This window comes from Vigna unguiculata, chromosome 2 (assembly GCF_004118075.2).
Source record: "Vigna unguiculata cultivar IT97K-499-35 chromosome 2, ASM411807v1, whole genome shotgun sequence".
NCBI classification, from domain to species: domain Eukaryota; kingdom Viridiplantae; phylum Streptophyta; class Magnoliopsida; order Fabales; family Fabaceae; genus Vigna; species Vigna unguiculata.
This window is the reverse complement of record NC_040280.1, coordinates 3,582,328-3,606,053: the sequence shown is the minus strand read 5'-3', so window position 1 is coordinate 3,606,053 and position 23,726 is coordinate 3,582,328. Positions and strand designations below refer to the sequence as shown.

At 34.7% G+C, this 23,726-nt stretch overlaps 1 protein-coding gene across 9 annotated transcripts; it reads left to right on the top strand.

Moving 5' to 3' along the window:
* Window positions 1-256: 256 nt before the first annotated feature.
* LOC114173450 (choline/ethanolaminephosphotransferase 1-like) lies at window positions 257-23,155 on the top strand. 9 transcript variants are annotated; one of them, XM_028057864.1, is made up of 22 exons: window positions 257-410; window positions 510-591; window positions 2,524-2,757; window positions 4,244-4,438; window positions 4,854-4,863; window positions 4,971-5,021; window positions 5,336-5,413; window positions 6,028-6,103; window positions 6,248-6,270; window positions 6,356-6,456; window positions 7,255-7,349; window positions 7,455-7,523; window positions 8,982-9,051; window positions 14,825-14,888; window positions 14,965-15,005; window positions 15,118-15,202; window positions 16,227-16,289; window positions 16,762-16,820; window positions 16,924-16,976; window positions 17,783-17,855; window positions 22,802-22,845; window positions 22,955-23,155. In XM_028057864.1, exons 4-21 carry the CDS (start codon window positions 4,302-4,304, stop codon window positions 22,821-22,823), a joined length of 1,170 nt encoding a protein of 389 aa, XP_027913665.1. In that variant the 5' UTR covers window positions 257-410; window positions 510-591; window positions 2,524-2,757; window positions 4,244-4,301; the 3' UTR covers window positions 22,824-22,845; window positions 22,955-23,155. The 9 variants fall into 9 exon arrangements, with proteins under 9 accessions (XP_027913665.1, XP_027913664.1, XP_027913663.1 ...); XM_028057863.1 differs by having other exon boundaries at window positions 4,241-4,438; XM_028057869.1 differs by having other exon boundaries at window positions 281-396; window positions 4,241-4,438.
* The last annotated feature ends 571 nt before the right edge of the window (window positions 23,156-23,726 follow it).

Here is a 23,726-nt window from a genome sequence, read left to right as displayed (position 1 = left end):
ATAATATTACATGTCTCTTCTTTTGTATTGTACAAATACACGCACTTTTTGAATAAGGTGACGGTTGTTAAATCCTTTATAATGAATCATATTTTATCATATTATACCTAAGTACAAGTTTTCCTCCGACATTCATATCATATTTACTGATCTACTCGTTATATTCTCACATTTGAATAAAATAAAATAACTCACGTTAAAAAATAAAATAACTCATATAAAAAAAGAAACTTAATGGAGAAGATAAAATCCGAATAAGAATAAGAGGCTTAGAGGATATGAGAGTAAAAAACAACAACCATAAGCATAACAACGATGAAACATCCCACAAACTAGACAAGGGCAAGACCGTCTTTTCACTTCCCTCTCGCTAGCTCGCTCTCAATTCTTCATTCGGTTTGATTTCTAGGGTTTCGCTCAACTCTCAATTTTTCATGCAGTTTGATTTCTAGGGTTTCGCTCATTTCTCTCCCTCAATTATTCACTCATTTTGTTTCTTGGAATTTCAGAGATTCTCTACTTCTTCGTATTTGATGATTTAGGGTTTACAGCGTGATTCGTTGCGACATTTTAATAGATTAATACAAACAGGTATTAATTGTTCTTTTTCGTAACCATTGCAATGAGGTTTCTAGATCCATGCACTGTTTTCTTTCTCTTGTTTTTTTGATTGGTATGGATGCTTTATTTTTAATATTTGGATGATATGATGTTGTTCTTGTTTTTCTTTTCTGTGTAGTCTTTATCTATTATCTTTATCATGCTTTTAAATGCCTATTCCGCTTCCGCTGTCGATCTCGTACCGAAATGACTCATTTTGATTCTCCAAGATTTTTCAATTTTATAAGATTGAATTGACTAAAAAAGAAATTAATCATTTTATAGAGTATTGTGCGTATGACTCGTTAGTTTTTTAAAATGATTCAAATAAAAAAAAGAAGGAAACAGTGCTGCAATTCATTGAAAAAAACTAATAACCAACACATCACTTTGGATTATCTAAATAGAAAGAATTAGTCAAAAGAAAAAAATTTAATAAAAAGGGATTTATCAGAGCCAGATTTTGGGGAATATAGGAGATTTCTGTTGATTTAGGCTTCTTTGCTTGAGTTTACTCTGCTTTTGTTTTAGGGGGAATATAGGGGATTTTGATTGTTTTTGGCTTCTGTGTTTGAATTTACTCTGTTTTCTTTAGGCTCCTTAAGAATACAACTTAATAAAATAGACAAAGACTTAAGAATAACTTAGTGATAAAACCCTTATACAGGCAAGGAATTGATAACCCAATACTAAGAGATAATAGACCTAAGCAGTTAAACAACCAAAATCTTAGCGGTATTTGAAACTAATCTACACAAAAGACCAGTATATATAAATAATTACCCTAATTATTCAATAGCACTAAAAAGCTTCCATGACACTAGTTATAATATAATTTTGGGATGTAAGAATGAAGGATGATACATTTCGGTAAGGTTTTTTTTAATGTAAATGACTTTCTTATAATTGTATTTTCTTTGTATTCTCAAATAACCATGTCTTAGCCACATTCATTCAAATATATATAAAAAAGAAAATATGCAGATCTTTTTAGTCATTCAAAATTAAAATAAATATTTATAGTGGTTGGATTGAAACACTCAACAAATAGATCTCCTAGTTTATCTATGAATCAATATACAATTACAAGCTCTAAGTTAGTTCAAATTTGCCAAAAAAAGCAAAATTAGAACTGCCCAAAGCCCCCTTTGAGCTTAGTGATGATGGACCTAGAGGTGGGGGTTAGGGTGAAGGGCTTAGTGGTGGATAAAGTGGTGAGGTTGGTGGGGATTACCGTGGGGGTTTGGAGGTGATGAACTTGGTGATGGTGGATCCAAAGGTGGTGGTTATTGGGGTCTTGTGACGACGGTGGTGGTGGTTATGGAGGCAACCAAAATTTCAATGTGAGAAGCGTGAGAGTGAGTTTCTATTTATAAGAGTTGTTCTAATGAAGGCTGTGCACAATCTAACTATCTATTCTAGAGAAAGCAGTGAAGAGATGCTCTATTTACAATATACTCATAAACTATCATTATCATTGTTATCATCCAAAAAATAACCATCACAATACTACTACCTTCACCATTACTATTGCCACCATTGCTATGCATTGGAATTGAAGTTTGAGTTGGAGTCCTACATTGTGTAGACATGAGTAAGTTGAGCAACATATGTGTCAGAAAGACTAACAAATCTGATTGTCTTAAGGTTTTGGATTAAAGGTGATGTCATGTTTTCTTATATGTTGACTTATGATTTCTTGATGAGAATGTTCTCGGGCTTTCCAATAGATGGTCGCAAAAACAATGTTGGTGGTAACAATGGTAGTAATGTTGGAAAATCCGAGGGGGATAAAAACCAAAAGGTCATGAATCAAAACACAAGAGTGCTTGACACTATCTTCAATCGAAACATTTAAGCAATAGATTTGTAGATCATTTTCATTTATATGTTGCTCAACTTACACATTTTTACACAATGTAGGACTCCAACTCACTTGAACTTCAACAAACTCTCCCTTTCAAGTGTGAACCCCTTCAACATTGTAAACTACCTCTTGAGTGGAAGCTCTTGTCCATGAGTACTCAACGATGTTGCTTGGTTGTTCCAATGTTCATCTAAGCAACACTGTTTGGATTCATTGCCATGATGTCATTGCCATGTTTGGATTCAGCCTAAGCTTGTGAGGTTTAGGTTTTGTTGAGTGTATTCCTTTTGGTGGGTATTTTTTCTTTGAAGTTAATAGGTTTATGCTTTTGAAAGAAAACAGAATCATTGGGTTTGCATTGAGCTGAAAACTATGTTAATTCCCATTAGTGAGCTGAATTTTTTGTTAATTTGTCTTTGCAATGTAATCTTTCAGCTTTCAATTCCATATTTTCGTGTCCAATCATTTTTTATAGACAAGGATACTTGCTCTGATTTGTTTGCTTACTTTGTTAATAAAGCCTGGCAGAAACCTTCAATTCAGTAATTTATATTTTATAAGTTGGGTCTTTATGTTGTTTTATATGCTGATTGCTTTGTTGTAGAACACCAGTTGATTTGAAATTTTGTCTTAAAAGAGAAATTCAATTAATTTATCCAAATAATAAAATTGAAATGTAAGATATTTTAATTACTCTATCCAAACAAAATATTTAGAAAATGAAGAGAATTTAATTACAAGTAATTCAAATGTCATGTATTTCCATTTCTTTGAATTTTTGAAATCTCTTATCCAAACACAAGGTAAGGTGAGATAGTAAGAAGTGTTAAAATGAACATGCTGTATCAAATAATGGACTAGCAAATGAAGACAACAGTTAACAGAAAAATATTTGACCATATTTGTGTTCACTTTTCAAAATACATTAGCTAATGGAGCATTACCTTCATTGTTAAAACAACTTTTACAATGTTCACCTTACATAATTGTATGCTGGTTGTGCTAAAGGAATGCCTGACGTGCTAACCTGATTAAATAATATGAAACTTGTATCGGATATAACACGTATCCGATACGCCGATATGTTTATTTTGAAAATAATAAGATACGTTATGTTATATATGCATACAACAATTCTTAGAAGATGATAAATATACGATTGTTATTGTGTGAATCCAAATTTAAGTCATATGTATTGAAGTTTTCAACATAAAAAATTATAAATTATTGTCATAGAAAAAATACTACTCCTTTATATATTAGATATTTTATTTATAAATATAGGTAGAGTATCCTAAAGGATCGGACACATATGTGTTGTATTCAGATGTTATCCAAATTGAAGTATTGGTGCATCATAGTTTATTATACTTTAAGCACTTTGTTTCAAATATGGCTGTAAGTATTGTTTAATTTTTAGCTTTTATTTTTCTTCTTTGATGGAATTTTATATGCATTGTATTTTTTTTCCCTTTTTTATACTTTCATTTAATGGGATTGTTTTTTCCCCATACTTACATCAATTCTTTGTTTCATTTAGACATCTCTTAGAACATCTATGTCGCAGTTAATCTATTTTCCCCTATTTCAGTGTTAAATACTTTTATAATTCTGACCTTTTCTTGTCAGTTAGTCATTTTGGATTTTGGATTTCCTTTCAAATTTGTTTTAGTAGATTTTTTATCTTCAAATTCAATCTTTTGCCAATTTTCAAATGGGCATCTTGCAGATTCCTATATTTATTTGGTCTAATTGTTCCTTTTCAACGTTCAGCAGGTTGTGCTAAGGCTTAGGATATCGTTGAAGCTTATTTTGGACTTATATCAGAGAGAAAATGGGTTATATTGGGTCTCATGGTGTTGCGGCTTTGCACAAATATAAATATAGTGGAGTAGATCATTCCTACGTGGCCAAATATGTACTGCAACCCTTTTGGACTCGCTTTGTTAATTTTTTCCCCCTATGGATGCCGTGAGTTCTCTTATCATTTGAATGAAACTAAGTTCTTTCTTTATGTTGACTTGTTTATCTGTTTATATAGAAACATCTCTTTACTTCACTTTACTTCAAGAAGGACAAATCAGATTATGAACTTCATTTGAGCAGATTGAGTGTTTTTATTAAAGTCATGGAACTTTTCTTATAAATATTTATTATAATAATATTGGTTTTTAGGGTTACAGTAGCTGGATAATGTCATTGTCAGTTCACAAATTTCTGGCTATAACTACATACGCACTCTTATTCATAAGAGTATCATTTACTCTTTGGCAAACAAATAGTTATTTTTATTTTTGTAATTTTAGCTTTTGACTTCTGAATACACTGACTGATACCTTTCTATTTTATTTATCATGATATATTGGCATTCTTCAAATCTTTGCAGTCCAAACATGGTACACCTTTACCTCCTTTCTTATTGTAGTGTCACCTGTTGTTTTTACTGTTGTTATCTTAAGCATTTAAATTGGCGCTAATAAATCTATAAATTTCTTGGTTGCAGATAACTCTTATGGGATTTATGTTCTTATTAGTGTCTGCATTGATTGGTTATGTAAGTGGAACTTGAGTCCATTATTCTTCCTACTTCCAAAATTAAAGTCATAGCAGTTATAGGTTCGCAATGCTTCACCTTATTTGTCATTTTGTCAAATGATAGAATGAAATTTGCAATTTTTAAAACCAGTATATTAAGCATACTTAAGATTGTTGGTTACTTTCATGCATTATTGATAATTTCTTTTATGGAACTGTTCTTTCCTTGGTCAAGGTAGGCAATTTTGATATAGCGGCTGTATTGAAACAGTGAATTTATGTATTTATTTATTTTTCATTGTACATAAATTTATGTATTTATTTATTTTTCAGATATACTCTCCACATTTGGACTCAGCTCCGCCAAGATGGGTTCATTTTGCCCATGGACTACTTCTGTTTTTATACCAGGTAGGGTAAAATACTTGTGGTGCAGTACTTGCCAAGTTCTCAGTCCCTTTGACTTTGGTTTCAATCTTTATTTTGGGTAGTCCTGTTTTTCTGCCTTGATGGGAACCAAGCGAGATAAATTTTACTTATGTGGTAATCAGTTAGTTCCCTTGAATGGTGATCTCATTTGAAGCGTATGATATTTAGCATCTTCTAGTTTCTTGAATCTTGATTATAATGATGTTGTTTCACGAGTCTAAATGATTTGATGTATAAACCTAGTGGTCCAATGGTTTAATTGAAGCCTTTTATATTATCATTGTAATATTTTTAAAAATTTTACCCTTGACTATGAAAGATGTTTACATCTGACTTTCTGTTTCATATTGCAGTGAAATTTCCCAAAAAAGCAATCAATATTGGAACTCTTTATTTTTAATGTTTTCCACATTGTCTTTCTGATTATTTATATTTTACTATCTTTAGTTGTTCCATGAGCAGTCTATTTCCCGACAGCTAAGCAATATTCATATGGTTTATCCATGGAAGATCTTTACTGCTTGACCAAATTTCCATTATTTGCAATAGTTATTTTATTGTTTTCTTATATGTTTGTGTGTATCTGGGTGCTCTAGACATTTGATGCGGTTGATGGGAAGCAAGCTAGACGAACAAATTCCTCAAGCCCATTAGGAGAGCTCTTTGATCATGGTGATTTTCTTGCTTGTGTTTTTCACTTGATTGTTTTTCCTTGTGCTTACCTTTTTGTTATTAATGATGAAATTTTCACTTGATTGTTTTTCATTGTGCTTATCTTTTTGTTATTAATGAAGAAATTTTCAACTTTATTTGCAGGGTGCGATGCACTAGCTTGTACGGTATGCCTCTTTTAACTTTAGGTATTATTCTTCTTAAGTTATTGGAAGAGATTAAAGACTGTCATATATGATAACATGTTTTCAGTTTGAATCATTGGCTTTTGGGAGCACAGCCATGTGTGGAAGAGGTACTTTCTGGTGGTGGTTAATATCTGCAATTACATTTTATGGTGCAACTTGGGAGCAGTAAGTTATCATGTTCAATTAATATATGATAGATGATATGTTATATGATATTGTTAGTTTTGCAATGCCCCGTTTGTATTCTTGTATTGTAAAATCACAAATTTTGAAATTTGGCACGGTTATATATTTTAGGTTAAATATCTTTTTAGTCCTTGAACTTTCATTTGAAATTGAATTGCCTTATTGTCCAAAACTCTGTATCACTTTAATTCCTATACTTTATCAATGAATGAATGAAGTCTCTGTCAACCAATGACGTACATTTAATGATATGGCAAACGGCGTTGCATAGTGGATTAAAATTGTATGTACATGTGGCTGTTTTAGTGTTGACATGCTTCTCCCATTGGCATTTTGGGTGCCTCCGTAACCTCCATAACCGTCAGAGCCCCCTATAACCACCACCTTGTAATCCCCACCAGCCTCACCACCTTATCCACTGCCCTCCACCCTAACCTCCACCTCTATGTCCACCATCACTAAGCTTTGAGGGGCACTATGTCAAGTCTAAAACATCCACATGGACCTACAACTTTAATCCATTGTGAAATACTCTCTATCCAAATGTTTAACATCTCCAAATGTTTAACATTGTTGGCTGACGAGGACTTTATCCATTCATTAGTAACGTTTGGGGTTGAAAGTGGTACAAAGTTTTGGACAGGGATAAAATTCAATTTTGCATGAAAGTTCAGGGAACAAGAACATATTTAACCCTATATTTTAATACCATATTTCACATATGCTGTTAGACAGACTAGAAATATTGATTTCTTCTAAATGTTGTTTTGAATGCAGCTATTTCACCAATACACTTATACTGCCCGTTATAAATGGGCCCACAGAGGGTCTGATGATAATATACATCTGTCACTTTTTCACTGGTATCGTGGGTATGGACTTTTGTTGTGTTTACACACACAACTACTAACTTTGATAAAAATCCTGTGTATGTTGTTGTTTTTATTATTATTTATTATTATTATTTTATTATACAGGTGCTGAGTGGTGGGCTCAGCCATTTGGAAACTCTTTGCCATTTTTAAGTTGGCTTCCTTATCTTGAGGGTAAGACATCCTTCATTATATAGTCTATATTGCTATTTGTGGTAGTTGTTATACCTTTTTCCAAGTTTCATACATAACATCTAAAATGTAATTTTTGGTATTGTAGAGAACATTTTGTACATTTGATTGTCTTTTACATGAAACAATTTTAAATTTACCGCAATACGGCCTCATTTTCAATCAAACATTTAATTCTGCATGTTCACTCTTTACCATATGGCAGGATGTACTTGTTAGCTCTGATGCTTGCTTGTGTTATATGAGCTTGGGATTTGGGTAAATAGCCATAAAGAACATATTTTCCTGTGTGTATAAATCATTTGCATTCGCCTAACTGGACTCTTTAAATTTGTCATATTTAGTTACAACTTTTTAGTTGAAGTCTTCAATTCTCGTTAACTTTTTTGGGCATCTTTCTTTTTCTTAAGTGGGGAGAATATGCATCTATAATGAGTATAGGGACACTTTGAAGAAGAAAAAAAATGGTTCAAAGATTTTATAGGATGGTCCTAGAATATTAAAAATAATATTTATAATAATAAGTTTATAGTTTTAATTTCTTAAAATGAGATGATGACACTTGTAGGGTCATAATTTAGTTTATTACATCTTTAGGTCATAAATGCAATCTTCTTCTCTTCTTACCCATGAAAAATATTAATGTTACCTTTCAGTCTTTTAACTATAGATTTTATGTATTTTAGAGCAGTTTAGCTCTTCCTTCTTATCAGATAAACATATTGGATTTGTATCCGTGTATCAAAAATCAATAGTTCTGAATAGATCATACTTTGCTTACTAAGACTTAAGAGTACGTGGAGTGCACCTCTGTTTTTTAGTTTTCATATTCAGTTGATATGTTTTTATTACACTTGAGATTGAGACTGAAAATATGAGTAGTGAGCTTATGGGACCACTCTCACTTTCTTCTATTTATAGTGGAAACTTATACAAGTACATGGAAGACTAAGAGACTGCACTAGGACCCTAGGTGCATAATTAGATATAGCAGTAGAGGTTTCCCACACTCTACACCCTATACATAGGGTTAATGATACAAAATAGAAGTAATAATTCTAACAATTACTATGATAAAATTATTTACTTGTTTTCACTTTTTTATCTACGTTCAGGAAACAAGAAACAACAAAATCTTGTTTCCCCATCTCCTCTACAAAATTTTAGAAACAAGAAACAAATTGAAATTAAAGTGGACTTTCTTTATTAATAAGACAAGCATATAAATTGAAAATGACGTAAGAAGCTAGCCAATCACAATCATTTTGCGTACTTGTCTAATAAATATGGAGTAATGAAGTTATGGTTGTTTGGTTCAAATAACATAAAGTGGGTTCCATTTGCTTGTCCTGTATAGCTCATTCTAATAAAAAATGCTGGTTTACATGTGGTTGTTTTGGATAAGTAACTTGATTTTTATTTTTCTTTTCTGCATTTCAGGAATCCCAACATTCAAAGCTGTATTGTGTTTAATGATAGCTTTTGGTGTTACACCAACAGTTACATGCAAGTATGTACAGCTAAAATTATTAATGTTCAACATTTTTAGCATGTGCAATACTCCCTTCCCCTTGGCCCAAAATTTGTTCATTGTTTTGAACTCTGAAATCTCATTTTCATTTATGTTGAACTATATACCATTTGGTTATTATTTTGTTACTAGTTATCCTCAGCAATGATGATGGAGTGAAACTAAGATCAAGGTAGTTTGAACATAGAAAATAATTTCCTATATTGTATACTTTCAAATATTTCAAATATTTTATAGTTTTTTATAGTTTTCTTTCTACTGACTAGATACTTTAAGTTAGGAGACCCCGATAGGTATAAATTCTAGTCTTGGGTGGTTGAGATTCTGGTTTTAAAATGCAATTTTCAAAACAAAAATGTGTTCAGCAAAAAATGCAGCTGGAATGGTTTTTATCTTGATTATGAATCTATTTTGCTTTCATTTTAAAAAACAAGGAAAAGTATTTGTGAAATTGGTTTGTTACTGTTGCTATATTTGTTAAGATAGAATTAGGGTTTGAATGAGCCATAAGAATCACTAAGCACTGATACCATGTTGAAAACTGAAAAGCAGGAAGGACAAAAAGATTAACTGAATTATATTTTTTCTTAATGACAATTATACAAATCTATTTATAAGAGTTGCTCTAGTGACAGCTGTGCACAATCTAACTATCTACTTTGTAGAAGGCCGTTAAGAACTGCTGTCTATAATATACTCATAAACTATCATCATCACCGTTATCATCATAACAACCATCACAATATTGCCACCTTCACCATTGCTACCCATTGGATTGAAGTTTGAGTTGGAGCCCTACATTGTGTAGAAATGGGTAAGTTGAGCATTATATATGTGAGAAAGACTAACTAATGTGATTGCTTTAGTGTTTTGAGTTAAAGGTGATGTCCTGTTTTCTTGTATATTGACTTATGATTCTTTGATGAAGATGTACTCGGGTTTTCCTATAGATGGCAGAAAAAAGAATAATGATGGTAACAGTGGTTGTAATGTTGGGAAATCCGAGGGGGAGAAACACCAAATGATCTTCACCAATCAGTCATGAGTCAACACACAAGGGAGTTTGACACCACCTTCAACCAAAACCATTAGGCAATAGATTTGTTGGTCATTTTCATTTATATGTTGCTCAACTTACTTATTTTTACACAATGTAGGGCTCCAGCTTACTTGAACTTCACCAATCTTCCTCTCAGGTGTGAGCTCCTTCAACATTGTAAACTACCTCTTAAGTGGAAGCTCTAGTCCACTATGGGTTTACTTGTACCATTGTCATCTAAACATGACATTCAATTCAAGGTATCATTTAGTGTATTTGTGAGAAAGACCAGCAAGGCTATTGCTTTAAGGTTTTCAAATTGAATGTGGTGTCATGTTGTGTGTTGGCTATTCATTGGTGAAGATAGATAGCCTTGGTATTTTCCCCTTCGATTTTTGGATGTTGGTATACAATGGTGTTGGTAGTGGATTTCATTGTGTAGATTATCTGACAGTAAATCGATGTGATGTGTTCTTGAGGTGAACGATAGTGCAAGTAAGGATTACCACTAAGTACATCTAGTCAAGTAAGAGCTTCTGTTCAAAGGGGAGTTTACAATGTGAAAGAGACTCGTACTTGAAGGAAAGTTTGTTGTGTAAATTGGAGTATTACTTTGTGGGAAATGGACGAGTTGAAGAACATATAAGTGAGAAAGATTCAAAAGCAGGTCTTCGATTTAAGGTGTGTTTTGTTTTTGTCTACTGGTTGGCTCATGCCCCTTGGTGAAGATTTCTCAAGTGTTTCTTACCCTTCGATTTACCAACACAATCACCATTACCCGTATTAATATTCTCTCAGTTGTTAGCATCTCCACCACCATAAAGACAAGATAATTTTTAAAATTAATCTATTTGAAATTGAAACTAAAAGCTAGAAAATAAATATGTTCTTAGCACATCTTCCTAAGCTGAAAAAATTTTAAAAACTAAAAACTGGATGAAATCCATCCAAAACATGCCCTCAGTTGATACATGAAAAAACTTCTAGTCAAGTTTCCAGTAACTGTCACCATTGATTTCCCTTTCATGTTTTCTACTCAAATTCATCCTTATTGTATCCAAACATTATGTTGTATTGTACCTTTGCTCAAAAGGGTCCAGGTTTATTATGGTTTTGTATTTTGCTTTTGTCCCCTGAACTGTGCCTTCTTGTAATCCCCACAGTTGCCTCCGGGCTAAAATACTTGTGATTCATCCTTATCCTTACATTGATGGATCGATGGTGACATCTTTTCCAGTTAACAACTATTCAGTAGTTCATGATGAACATACTAAAGGTCACTATTGTTCTTCAACTAACATCCATGGTTCTGTTATATCTGGGTACAAAAGGTTCATTATAGGAGGAATAAAGGATTAAGTAAAGGACATATATAGTTTGTTATATCTGTTTTTGTTAGAGTTCTTTTATATTTGTTATTGTCGTTAAAGAAATCTATTTCCCTGATATATTGCCTTGGTTTCAATAGGAAGAGGGTAGGAAATTTTGACTGTGAATCAAGATTCTAGTGTAGGAGTGCTCCATTTGGGGTAAACTTGTTTCCTTTTTATTAAAGTAATCTGTTGTTCCAGATGAATGTATAGAAGACCCTTTTGATTAATGGAGGTAATTCTATACATAAGAATGGGAGGGACTTGGAGAGTGAAGCACATACTAGGGAATCGTGGTACAAGTTAAACCTTCCAATGATTGAAGCTTGCTTTTATCAGCATTAGTGGAAATGCATTACATTGGTTTCCAGTATTGGAGACATATTATCCAAGAATTCATCTTGGAAATATATTTTCGAAGCATTTATGAGAAGATTTGGAGGAGGGAGTGGGGCGAGCTATTAAAGGTTGGATTCCGTATGTACAGAAGCAAACTAATAGGGAGTATGTACAGAAGTTTGAATTACTGGTTGTGCAAGCCAAACCAAATTGACCGTTTGGTGAGATCACATGACCCTAGGGACCTTGGTAGAGCCATGGAAATTGCAAGTGATGTAGAAGAAGCCATGAAGCAGATGCATAATGTGTGAGAACTGCAAGAAAATGTTGTCAATTTAGGGTTTTGTTTGCAAGGAGGAGGAACCATTGTGTCTAGGATGTTTTCAACCAATGCCAGAGCCACCATGATACATGTTTGGAGTTCACAGGATCAGCTTCCTCAATAGCAGAACCAAATTTTTCTGGACAAAGAAGTAGAGTAACATGTACCCTTCTATATGCTGAGTATGTTGGAGGAGAAAAAAATGGAAAATGTTATAGTTATGGGTTAGCATACAGGCCTGGGCATATATGTGTCCTGAAAAAACCTTTGTGGGTGATAATATGGGCTGAGGATTAAGAGGTGAGTGCTGATGGGGAAATAATCATGATGGAAGAGGTGAACGATGATGGGAAATATCCATGATGGAAGAGGAAGATAATATATAAACAAGAATTTAGGGAAGATGGCGTGTTAATGGATGAATCTTTCAATATGTTCAGCAGGTGCCATTAGAGAACACAGCCAGAAGCTATGAAGCTAAAAGGAAAATTTCAAGGTCAAGAAATTAGGCAGTGGAGCTAGTCGTAGTTTCATATCTAACAAGGTAATGAAAAGCTTGGGAATGTTGCCTGAAGCAACCGACCCATTATGTAAGATTAGGAGAAGGGAATAGAAAATCCACTCAAGGCTGTTGCATGAAGGAATGTGCAGTTTGGAAATTATTGTAGGAAAGGAGATTGATGTTTGTCTGAATTGAGGGAAGGGGATATGATTCTTGGTGTGGCATGTTTGGTGACTTTAGGGGAGATTAGAACAAATTGGCAAACTTTAACATGCATGGTATAGTGTAAAAATATAAGAAGATCCAAGTCCATTCAAAGCAATGGTATCCCCTAAAATGCTCTAAAGAAATAGGCCAAAGAGGAAGTAGACATAATGTCCAAGCTCTAGTTTGTGGAGAGGACGTCTTGTCAGCAACCCAAATCAAAATGTTTTACACAAATATGCATTATTTCAAGAAACTAAAGGACTCCCTCCACCAAGAGATGTAGATCACCAAATTATTTTCAAATCAGGGACAAATCTGTTTAATGTCAGACCATACTAATACCCCCATTAAAAGGACGGAGTATGCAGTGGCCTATTATGTATACTAGGGAAGTAAATACCAAGGATCATAGTGATGGCAAATGATAGATGTCCTTGGGGTGTCAACCTAGCTGAGATGCTAAGGATCATAGTGATGTCTAACATGAGTCTTCTATTGAAAAAAATACCAAGCTTCACCACCATAGACAACATGGTTGTTGTAGCCATTACTCTTTCTTTTAGAGGGTAGACTTTAAGCATAACTCAACCATATAAAATTGATTTTGCACCCTCTTGAATTTATAATTTGGTCATATCTCTAACCAAGGTCCGATAATGGCTCGGTAGAAAATGGCATGATAGGATCAATGAACCTTGATAGGATAGACTCTAAATACTATTTTAGAAAGTGAATTCAACCTCACAAAGTTGGTTTGTAACGTAAGATTTGCATCCATTTATATAGACTATAATTTGACAATATCTCTAACCAATGTGAGATCTCCAACACTTTTCTACAACCATATGAGATCACTGTATATTTTATAGTTGGTCTTGGTGAATCTAAATCTATTTATGCAGTGTTGGTAGTAGTGGACAAATTGAGTAAATATGGAGAGTTCATTTTGCTTAAGCATCCCTATACCAGAAGGTCTATAGCTGTGGTTTTTCTTAAGGGTGTCATTAGATGGTGACAATTTCCATATAAGCGTTAGAGATTCTACTTTTTTGAGTCTAGTTTGGAAAGAAATTTTAGATTACAGGGAACTACATGGAATGTGAGTATAACTTGCCACCCATAGTCAGATGGGCAAACCAAAGTACTCTATAGAATACTGGTTACCTTATCTCAGGTGCTTTTGTTTTTAACAGCCATTGGGCAGAGTTTATACCTTAGGCTGAATATTGGCATAATACTAGTTTCCTAACCCCATTTGAAGTGGTTTTGGGAAGATCAACACCTATTTGGGCTAAATTTAGCCTGGGAGAAACATTAATGGAAATGTTTGTGCAAGACCTTTTGAGTGGAGATGAGGCTTTAAAGCAACTTAAATACCATTTACAGAAATAGTGCCAAGTACTTTGTACCACAATATATTTCCCCGTATTAATCTATTATCCTAGTATTTAGAGTCTATTCATTTTTTACTTCCTTAAACCCTATAATCTCGAGATATGTTTAGTATTGTTGTTAGTGGGATGTTAAATGCAATACTGAAAATTGTTGATAGGATATTAAATGTATTACTAGAAGCTGGTAGAAGTTTTTAGAACATTCTAGAGATCTCTTGTAATTATTACTTAGGATTTGAGTTCTCTATATATAGAAGTTTATGTACTGGTCCAAATTAATTAACTGAATCTCTGTTATTACTTAGGGTTTAAGTTCTCTTTCTTTCAAATCAATGCTTTCGAGTAGTATTATGACATTCTTCTTTCTTTGTTATGTTCATTTGGCGTTATTTTAGAGTATGCAGAATTCAGTACCTTAAATCACATCCAGAATCTGATAATAATTAGCCTACAAATATCTGTGAATATTATATTAGGTTAAAAATTTACACCAATTTAATTACAGAATGATCCTTGTATTTCTGTAGGCTGTTTTACTTAGCTTATTTGGTGGTCAACATTATTTTTTGTTACATGCAGTGTTACTAATGTCTATAAGGTTGTGAAGGCAAGGAACGGAAGCATGCCACTTGCACTGGCAATGGTAATATATTTTTTTTCCATATGATGATATTCTTCTAAGATCTGGATGCTTTATTAATGTGTTTGTTCTTGGGCAGCTTTACCCATTTGTTGTACTTGTGGGAGGAGTTCTTATGTGGTATAAACTCAACTCAAGATACATCAAATTTTTACCCAGTTTGTTTGAACGATATGCACATTATTCCATTATTCTTTACTTCTTATAAGCACTTGGGTGATTTTTGGTGCAGGGATTATTTGTCACCATCAGACATCATGGGGAGATATCCACATTTAGTTATTATTGGGACAGGACTTACTTTTGGATACCTTGTGGTATGGCAGTTGTGTTTAAATTTTAAAAATTGTTGGCTTTTCTTGTTTTGTTATTTTCAATTTTTATAGCGGCATTCAGGCTTTTTTTTTTATGCCCTGTTTGGAAGATTATTATAATATATTCTTCCAAATAGACTGAATCAATTGCAAATAAATTTTACCATCGAACCGCTAGGGACCCACCACATTTGGAAGATCATTATAATATATTCCGATATATATTATAATATAGAGAGAACTCGGTTTGTTATTTAGAACCCTACTTTCAAGGCCTAACAAGCAGCAAAGTTCTTTTTCAAAGAACATGTTTTATTTTGGTCATCCTAAATTTCTTAAGGGGAGGTATAAAACATATAATTTTGTCTTATCTCTCGGGACTATGGAATGCCATATCCACCACTAGTGAATTTTCATTATCCCAAATCTCAAAATTAGGTTCATTTGACCCCGATTCTCCATCCTCGATGTGGTCTAATTCTGATCTCCCTTTTAGAATCCTTAACATGCATTGACTCCAGTGCAAATAATTTTGACCATCAAACTGGTAGGAACCCACCATAGGAGTCGATTTCACTTCAACCATTGAGGAAAAAATAAACACTTTCTGTCTCACCAGTCTTCAAGGGTGGCGGCGGCTGGTGGTGGTGACAGTGGAAATCGAGCCCTCAAAGCCAGGAGCTTTGATACCAACTTGAATAACGAGAGGGATACAAGAAATATTTTATAGTTACAACCATAATAATTACATTCTCAGCTCCTATAACAATCACATTCTCTTAAAAAAGGAAATAAAATGTGTAGATTCTAGGGATATGTTTTCTAAATACTAAAGAGATATTAGAATATTTTTATCCCAATCCCTTTTTACATCACAAATCATGAATTTGAAAGATATATTCTTTCTAAGCACAAATTCATCTTCTTGCAGTCTGTTCTAGAACCTTTTATTTATATTGCTTCTTGCTTCCTTTTACATAAAACTCCGTGTATTATTGATTTTTATGAGGGAAGCTTAATTTTGCAGGGGAGGATGATTTTGGCTCATCTATGTGACGAACCTAAGGGTCTTAAAACTGGCATGTGCATGGTATGTTTTGCGTAAATTTTACATACTGGATTACTTTATTAAGATGCTTGATTTGGCTGTTGTCCTCATTATAAAACTATGAAAATACAATGATGACGCGTGCCAAAAGCTACCCACTCTTTCATATGTTTTACTATAGCTATAAAACTCAGATTGTACGAGTCTGAATCCCTTAAGATTCTTGATATCCTTTAGGTTATGAGCATTATTGTTTCAATAGTGTCTGGATTATTGAGAAAATTTCTGGATTGAATTTCCATAGAATAAATTTTTAGATTATGGAGCATTTAATTAGTGGTATAACAACATTAATATTGTTCTATAGAGATTACTCTTGATGGTGAGTGTCCATCATTGGTGGAATTACAAAAAACATGCCAGAAAACATTTACATGATTCCATTTCAGTGATTGATTGCTATTGTTTGTATTACACTAAGATAATTGATATAAGCATCATTTATCTTGTTCAGTCCCTCGTGTATCTCCCATTGGCCATTGCTAATGTCCTTGCATCAAGGCTGAATGACGGGTATGTACTGTGATTTTTCATTCTGAATTTCGTTATTTGATGATTTTTATGTTCGTTTGCTTCTTATCCTAAAACTCATTTATATATATGTATATCTTTGCAGGGTTCCTTTATTAGATGAGAGACTAGTTCTTCTTGGTTACTGTGCATTTTCAGGTACACCATTTTTCTTAGTAGTTAGGAAAGTGAATGGGTAGTTTTATATTGACATTTTATTTTTATTAGGAGTTAGGAAAGTGAATTAGTAGTCATATATTGACACCTAAATAGTAGTTCCTACAACTCACAAGCTCACAAGAAACTCGTTATTTCTCTCTATCTTTTTTCTTGTCATATATCTATCTTTGCATTTCTCTCTGTTTCTCTTTCTAGCATGTGAGTGTTTAATAATTACTTTCTAAAGCAAAATATTCTTTTAAAAGGGAAAGAAACAAGTACAATAGAAAAAAGGAAATAGAAAGGCACAATAACCTGAACAGAGAAGAGCACCATAAATTGGCTAAGTAGACTTTATGATAACATAACTACGTTGGTTGTCTTTGAACATATTTTATTTATTTTCCACAATATTAATGATAAAAAATAACTTCACCATCTCCAAAATCCTCATATATTCCAATGCAAAAATATATTTTGAAATTATCAAAAAGTGTTGACACCACAAATATGTAGCATACACCAATGTTTAACAATCAATCTTTTTGTATCATATGTTCATTAATGATTATGGCTTGTATTGTTTTGCTTGTAACATAAAAAAGCTCATCTTACTAAGAAATTACTGTCAAGTACTATTACGATCATGAGAAATTGATACATCAGCATTGCTGTGCTGTACTTGAGTTAAGTTTTGTTTAGCCTAACACTTGAGGTTGAGTAAATATATAGTTTCTTTCTTTATACTTTATCCCTATGACTCTATTTTGTTTTACTTAAGGATTCTTCTGTTTCTATGAACACAGTGGCACTTTACTTGCATTTTGCCACATCAGTCATTCATGAAATTACCAATGCCCTGGGAATATATTGTTTCAGGTAAAATTACCAACCATTATGTTAGTATACATGTAGAATTTTGTTGGATTTTTATTTTAATAAACTTAAATGTATTAGTCGTTGGGTGGTTAATGTACTAGCCGTTGGGTGGTTAATGTACTAGCCGTTGAATAGTTAATGCACTAGCCGTTGGGTAGTTAATGTACTAGTCGTTTATAGCCGTTGGGAGTACAACGGACGAAAATTGTAAGCCTATAAATTGTATTGCATATGGCATGAATAATCACAATGCAAAGTGAATAAGTTTTCCATTTTAGAGCCTCTTTCTCCTAACAAAGTGGTATCAAGAGCTAGGTAGACAGCCAGAGAGCTAGAGAAAGCTAGGTTGTTCTTGAGTGTTAGAGAGAGTCAGTTACCCGAGTGTCTGAGTGAAACAAATAGTGAGAGAGTGATGGCCAACAATATGTCCTTACCCCAGTTGACACAAAAAGCCAACTACGATAAGTGGAGCATGCAGATGAAGGCCTACCTCGGATCCCAAGACGTATGGGATATAGTTGAAAGTGGTTTCGAAGAGCCTGAGGATTCTGATGAACAGACAGTCGCCCAGATTGCTGCATTGAGAAAAACACGAGTCAAAGATAGGAAAACTATGTATGCATTGTACCGAGCTGTGGACGATGCAGGCCTTGAGAAGTTAGCAAACGCTACGACTTCAAAAGAGGCGTGGCAGATCCTTGAGAAAACATATAAGGGAGATGACCGTGTGAAACAGGTTCGTCTTCAAGCTCTCAGAGGAGAGTTTGAGAGGTTGCTAATGAAGGAGAACGAAGGGGTAACCGAGTTCATATCTCGGGTGGAGACTGTAGCAAACCAACTCAGCAAGAATGGGGAGCCGTTGCCTGCAAACCGAGTTGTGGAGAAAATTTTGAGGTCATTGACAATTGACTTTGACAACATTGTGTGTGCCATAGAGGAATCCAAAGACCTCTCAAAACTCACGGTGGAGGAGCTTGCTGGGTCCTTGGAAGCATATGAACAAAGAAGAAGAAAGACGAAGGAAGACTACTTTGGCCAAGCACTCCAAGCAAAGACAAATTTCCAGGAGAAAAAGGCGTTTTATACTCAGAATACTCAAAGCAGAGGAAGAGGTCGGGGAGGTAGAGGAAACGGTCGCAGTGGCCGAGGTCGAGGTGGACAGGAAGGAGAGAGAGAACATACCAACAACCAAAATTGGCGTGGAAGAGGACGCGGTTCATGGAGAGGAGGTTGGGTGAGCAACTCAAACGTTGAGTGCTACAAATGTGGCAAGTACGGTCACTATGCAAAGGATTGTAACTCGGATAGGTGTTACAATTGTGGTAAAGTTGGGCACTTTGCAAAAGAGTGTCGATCTGAAAGTAAGAAGGAAGTGACGACCAATTTTCTCACAGAAGATGTTGAAGAGAATGGAGGGTTGTTGATGATGTCAATAGCCGAGGATATGCAATTGAACAACTCGACAGGACAACAAAGTAGTTCAACCAACTCGGTGTGGTACCTTGACACAGGTGCAAGCAACCACATGTGCGGAGATGAGCACTTCTTTAAAGACTTAGCAAAAGTAGAAGCTGGAGATGTGTCTTTTGGAGATGATTCAAAGGGTGCGGTAAAAGGTTGAGGGACGATCTGGTACTTGCAGAAGGATGGTCGAGTTGGGGAAATTCGAGACGTGTACTATGTACCTAATCTCAAAAGTAACATTTTGAGCATGGGACATTTGATGGAAAAGGGTTACTCGGTGTTAATGAAAGACCGAGTACTAGACTTGAAGGACAAACTTGACGTTTGATTGCTCGTGTAGAGATGAAGAAAAATCGAATGTATAAGTTGGAATTAAAGATCATACAAGAGAAGTGTTTGAAACTTGATGTCAAGGATGAGACAATGATGTGGCACTTTCGGTTTGGTCACTTACATTTTGACGGGCTGATGGAACTGGTGAAAAAAGGTATGGTGCATGGATTGCCAAGCATGGAGTTCAAAAGTAAATTGTGTGAAGAATGTATACTCGGCAAACAGTCGAGGACTTCGTTTCCGAGAAATGCCAAGTACCAAGCAAAAGAACAACTGGGCCTAATTCATATCGACGTGTGTGGACCAATTACTCCTGAATCCTTCAGTGGTAAGAGATACTTTATTTCTTTTGTAGATGATTTTTCACGAAAGACATGGGTCTACTTCTTGAAGGAAAAGTCTGAGGTGTTCAAGGTGTTCAAGAAGTTTAGAGTGATGGTGGAGAAGGAGACAAACAAACACATTAAGGTTGTTCGGTCTGATAGGGGAGGCGAGTTCACATCAACAAAGTTCATGAAGTACTGTGATGAGCATAGCATAAGAAGATTTTTAACAGCCTCATACTCACCACAACAGAATGGTGTAGCTGAGAGGAAAAACCGAACTATTCTTGATATGGTTCGGTCCATGATGAAGAGTAAGAATATGCCAAAGGAGTTTTGGGCAGAAGCCGTATAATGTGCCATTTATATACAAAATAGGTGTCCACATGCAAGGTTGAATGGAAAGACACCACAAGAAGTATGGAGTGGACAAAAGCCGAGTGTGTCTCATCTCAAGGTGTTTGGCAGTGTAGCATATGCCCACGTACCAAGTCAGCAAAGAACGAAACTCGAGGATAAGTGTAAGAAGTATGTGTTTATTGGGTATGATGAGATGACAAAAGCCTACAAATTGTTAGACCCAATAAACCAAAAAGTGATAGTAAGTCGTGATGTTTGAGTAGATGAAGCCAATGAGTGGAGTTGGAACAACTCAGTTGAAGAGATGAGTGGAGATACTAGCCCGTCAATTGCTATACCACTGGCTACAGAAAACTTTGAAACCACTAACGATGAAGATGAACCCCGACGACCCAGAATACGAACCATACAAGAATTGTATGAGTCTACTGAACAGGTACATGTTGTTTGTCTTTTGGCAGGTTCTGAGAACATAACCTTTGAGGAGGCGGTGCAAGATGAGAAGTGGAGACTTGCAATGGATGAGGAGATCGATGCAATTGAGCGCAATAACACGTGGGAGTTGTCCAATCCCCCAACAGGAGCTCGGCCCATTGGTGTGAAATGGGTATACAAGAAGAAGATGAATGCTCAAGGTGAAATAGAGCGTTACAAAGCCAGACTTGTTGCTAAGGGCTACAAACAAAAGGAGGGAATTGACTATGCTGAGGTGTTTGCGCCAGTCACTAGAATGGAGACAGTTCGACTGCTAATTTCAATGGCAGCTCAACACAAATGGTCGATCTATCAAATGGACGTGAAGTCAGCGTTTCTGAATGGAATCCTAGAGGAAGAAGTTTATGTTGAACAACCACTAGGATACATGAGAAGAGGAGAAGAGAAGAAAGTACTACGATTGAAGAAAGCGCTTTATGGGTTGAAGCAAGCTCCTCGGGCATGGAATTACCGCATTGACAAGTACTTCAAGAAGAAAGGATATGAGCAATGTCCATATGAACATGCTCTGTACATAAAGAAAAGTAAAGGTGATGTAATGTTTGTTGCTCTTTATGTAGATGACCTTATATTCATGGGGAACAATGCTAAGATGATTCAAGAATTCAAGGACATAATGACAAAGGAGTTTGAGATGACAGACATGGGATTGATGGAGTACTTCCTTGGCTTGGAAGTCAATCAGGGTGAGAAAGGGATTTTTGTGTCCCAAGAAAGGTATGCCGAGGAGATCTTGAACAAGTTCAAGATGACAAACTGCAACCCGATTTCGACCCCAATGGAACCGGGTACAAAACTCTCGAAGTTTGATGGAGGAGACCGAGTTGATGCCGACAAGTACCGAAGCTTGGTTGGAAGCCTTCGCTATCAGACGAGTACAAGGCCAGACTTACTACTAAGTGTTGGTATAGTAAGTCGGTATATGGAGGAGCCGAGCTACAATCATTGGAAGGTTCTGAAGCGAATACTAAGGTATATTCGAGGAACAATATCACTCGGACTATACTATACTAAGTCAGACAACTACGAACTTGTAGGGTACTCAGATAGTGATTGGTGCGGAGATGTAGACGACCGGAAAAGCACATCCGGGTATGTATTTTTCATGGGCCACACAACGTTCACTTGGCTTTCAAAGAAGCAACCTATAGTAACATTATCAACATGTGAAGCTGAGTATGTTGCAGCATCATGGTGTGTATATCATGCGGTATGGCTTAGAAATCTTCTAAGCAAACTAGAGATGAAACAAGAAGAAGGTACTGTGATACGAGTGGACAACAAGTCGGCCATTGAGTTGGCGAAGAATCCGGTCAACCATGAAAGGAGCAAGCACATTGATGTGCGTTTTCATTTCATCCGAGAACAGGTAAAGGAAGGCAATGTGGAGCTGGTGCACGTGGGAAGCCGAGATCAAGTTGCAGATTTGTTTACAAAACCACTACCGACTGTGTTGTTCAATAACTGCAAGAAACTGATCGGGATGGAGGATAAAAGAAACATTTAAGCTTACGGGGGAGTTTTGTTGGGTTTTTATTTTAATAAACTTAAATGTATTAGCCGTTGGGTGGTTAATGTACTAGCCGTTGGGTGGTTAATGTACTAGCCGTTGAATAGTTAATGCACTAGCCGTTGGGTAGTTAATGTACTAGTCGTTTATAGCCGTTGGGAGTACAACGAACGAAAATTGTAAGCCTATAAATTGTATTGCATATGGCATGAATAATCACAATGCAAAGTGAATAAGTTTTCCATTTTAGAGCCTCTTTCTCCTAACAATTTGGCATTTATTGCTCCCTTTAAATAATTTCCAGTTTATGAAGTCTAATTTATTGTTTGTTCATATAAAAAAATTGTTTTGTATTGTATGCTATTTAACATTGATTGATCCTTGCTTTTATCATCAATACACCATTTTTTCTCAAGAACAATGGCCTTTGACACTAACTCTTACCTTTTGTTCACTTGCAGGATAACTAGGAAGGAAGCTTGAATCTACCCATAATTTCCTTTAGGTATGCCTTTACTAGTGATTTTGGATTTTAAATTGTGAATTTCAATTATAAAGTAGCAGTTTTCTTTCCGATTTTTCTTGCTGGGTCATTAATTTTTTTTTCTTTTCAGCTTGCAGGTCAAGCCAAATTCTGGCCAGGCTTTGGTCAGTACTAATTTTGCTTTATTTGACAAATTTGAACTAACTTGGAGGTTGTAATTATATGCTGATTCAAAGATAAACTAGGAGATGTTGAGTGTTTCAAATCAACCACTATAAATATTTATTTTAATTTTGAATATGACTACAAAAATCTGCATGTTTTCTTTTTTATATATATTTGAATTTGGGTTAGACATGGTTATTTGAGGACACAATAGAATTATATGAAAATTATTTACATTAAGAAAACCTTACCAATTATATGTTTTTAGTCCTTGATAAGAAGTAACATATATTAGTCCTCAAAATTATTTTGATCGATTCTTTTGATGTTTGCAGAGGAAAACTTTTGTTACTAATTATGTCATGTATTAAAAACTTTATAAATTTCTTAGACATTTAAGAGGAAAAAAGAAAGGAGATGCCATGTGGTCAAATTGTTTCACATGCTGTGATGTTATAGAACATAAAAGTAGAAAATGTTATTCTATAAATATAAAAATAAAAGCTTTAAACGAGCATCACAACCTAAAATCAGTGAACTCAATCCTAACGTTGAAACTCTTAAACGAAAAATTAATGTTACTCTTAAAAAAGCCTAATTGAGATTTGAAAAATACCTTCAAATATTTAAACAGTTGTATTAGAATGTCTATTTCACGGATTGAAGAATATTTTCAAAAATAAATAGCGTTTCTTAAATATAGGTATATAATTAGTGATTGGAAGATAATAATGTTT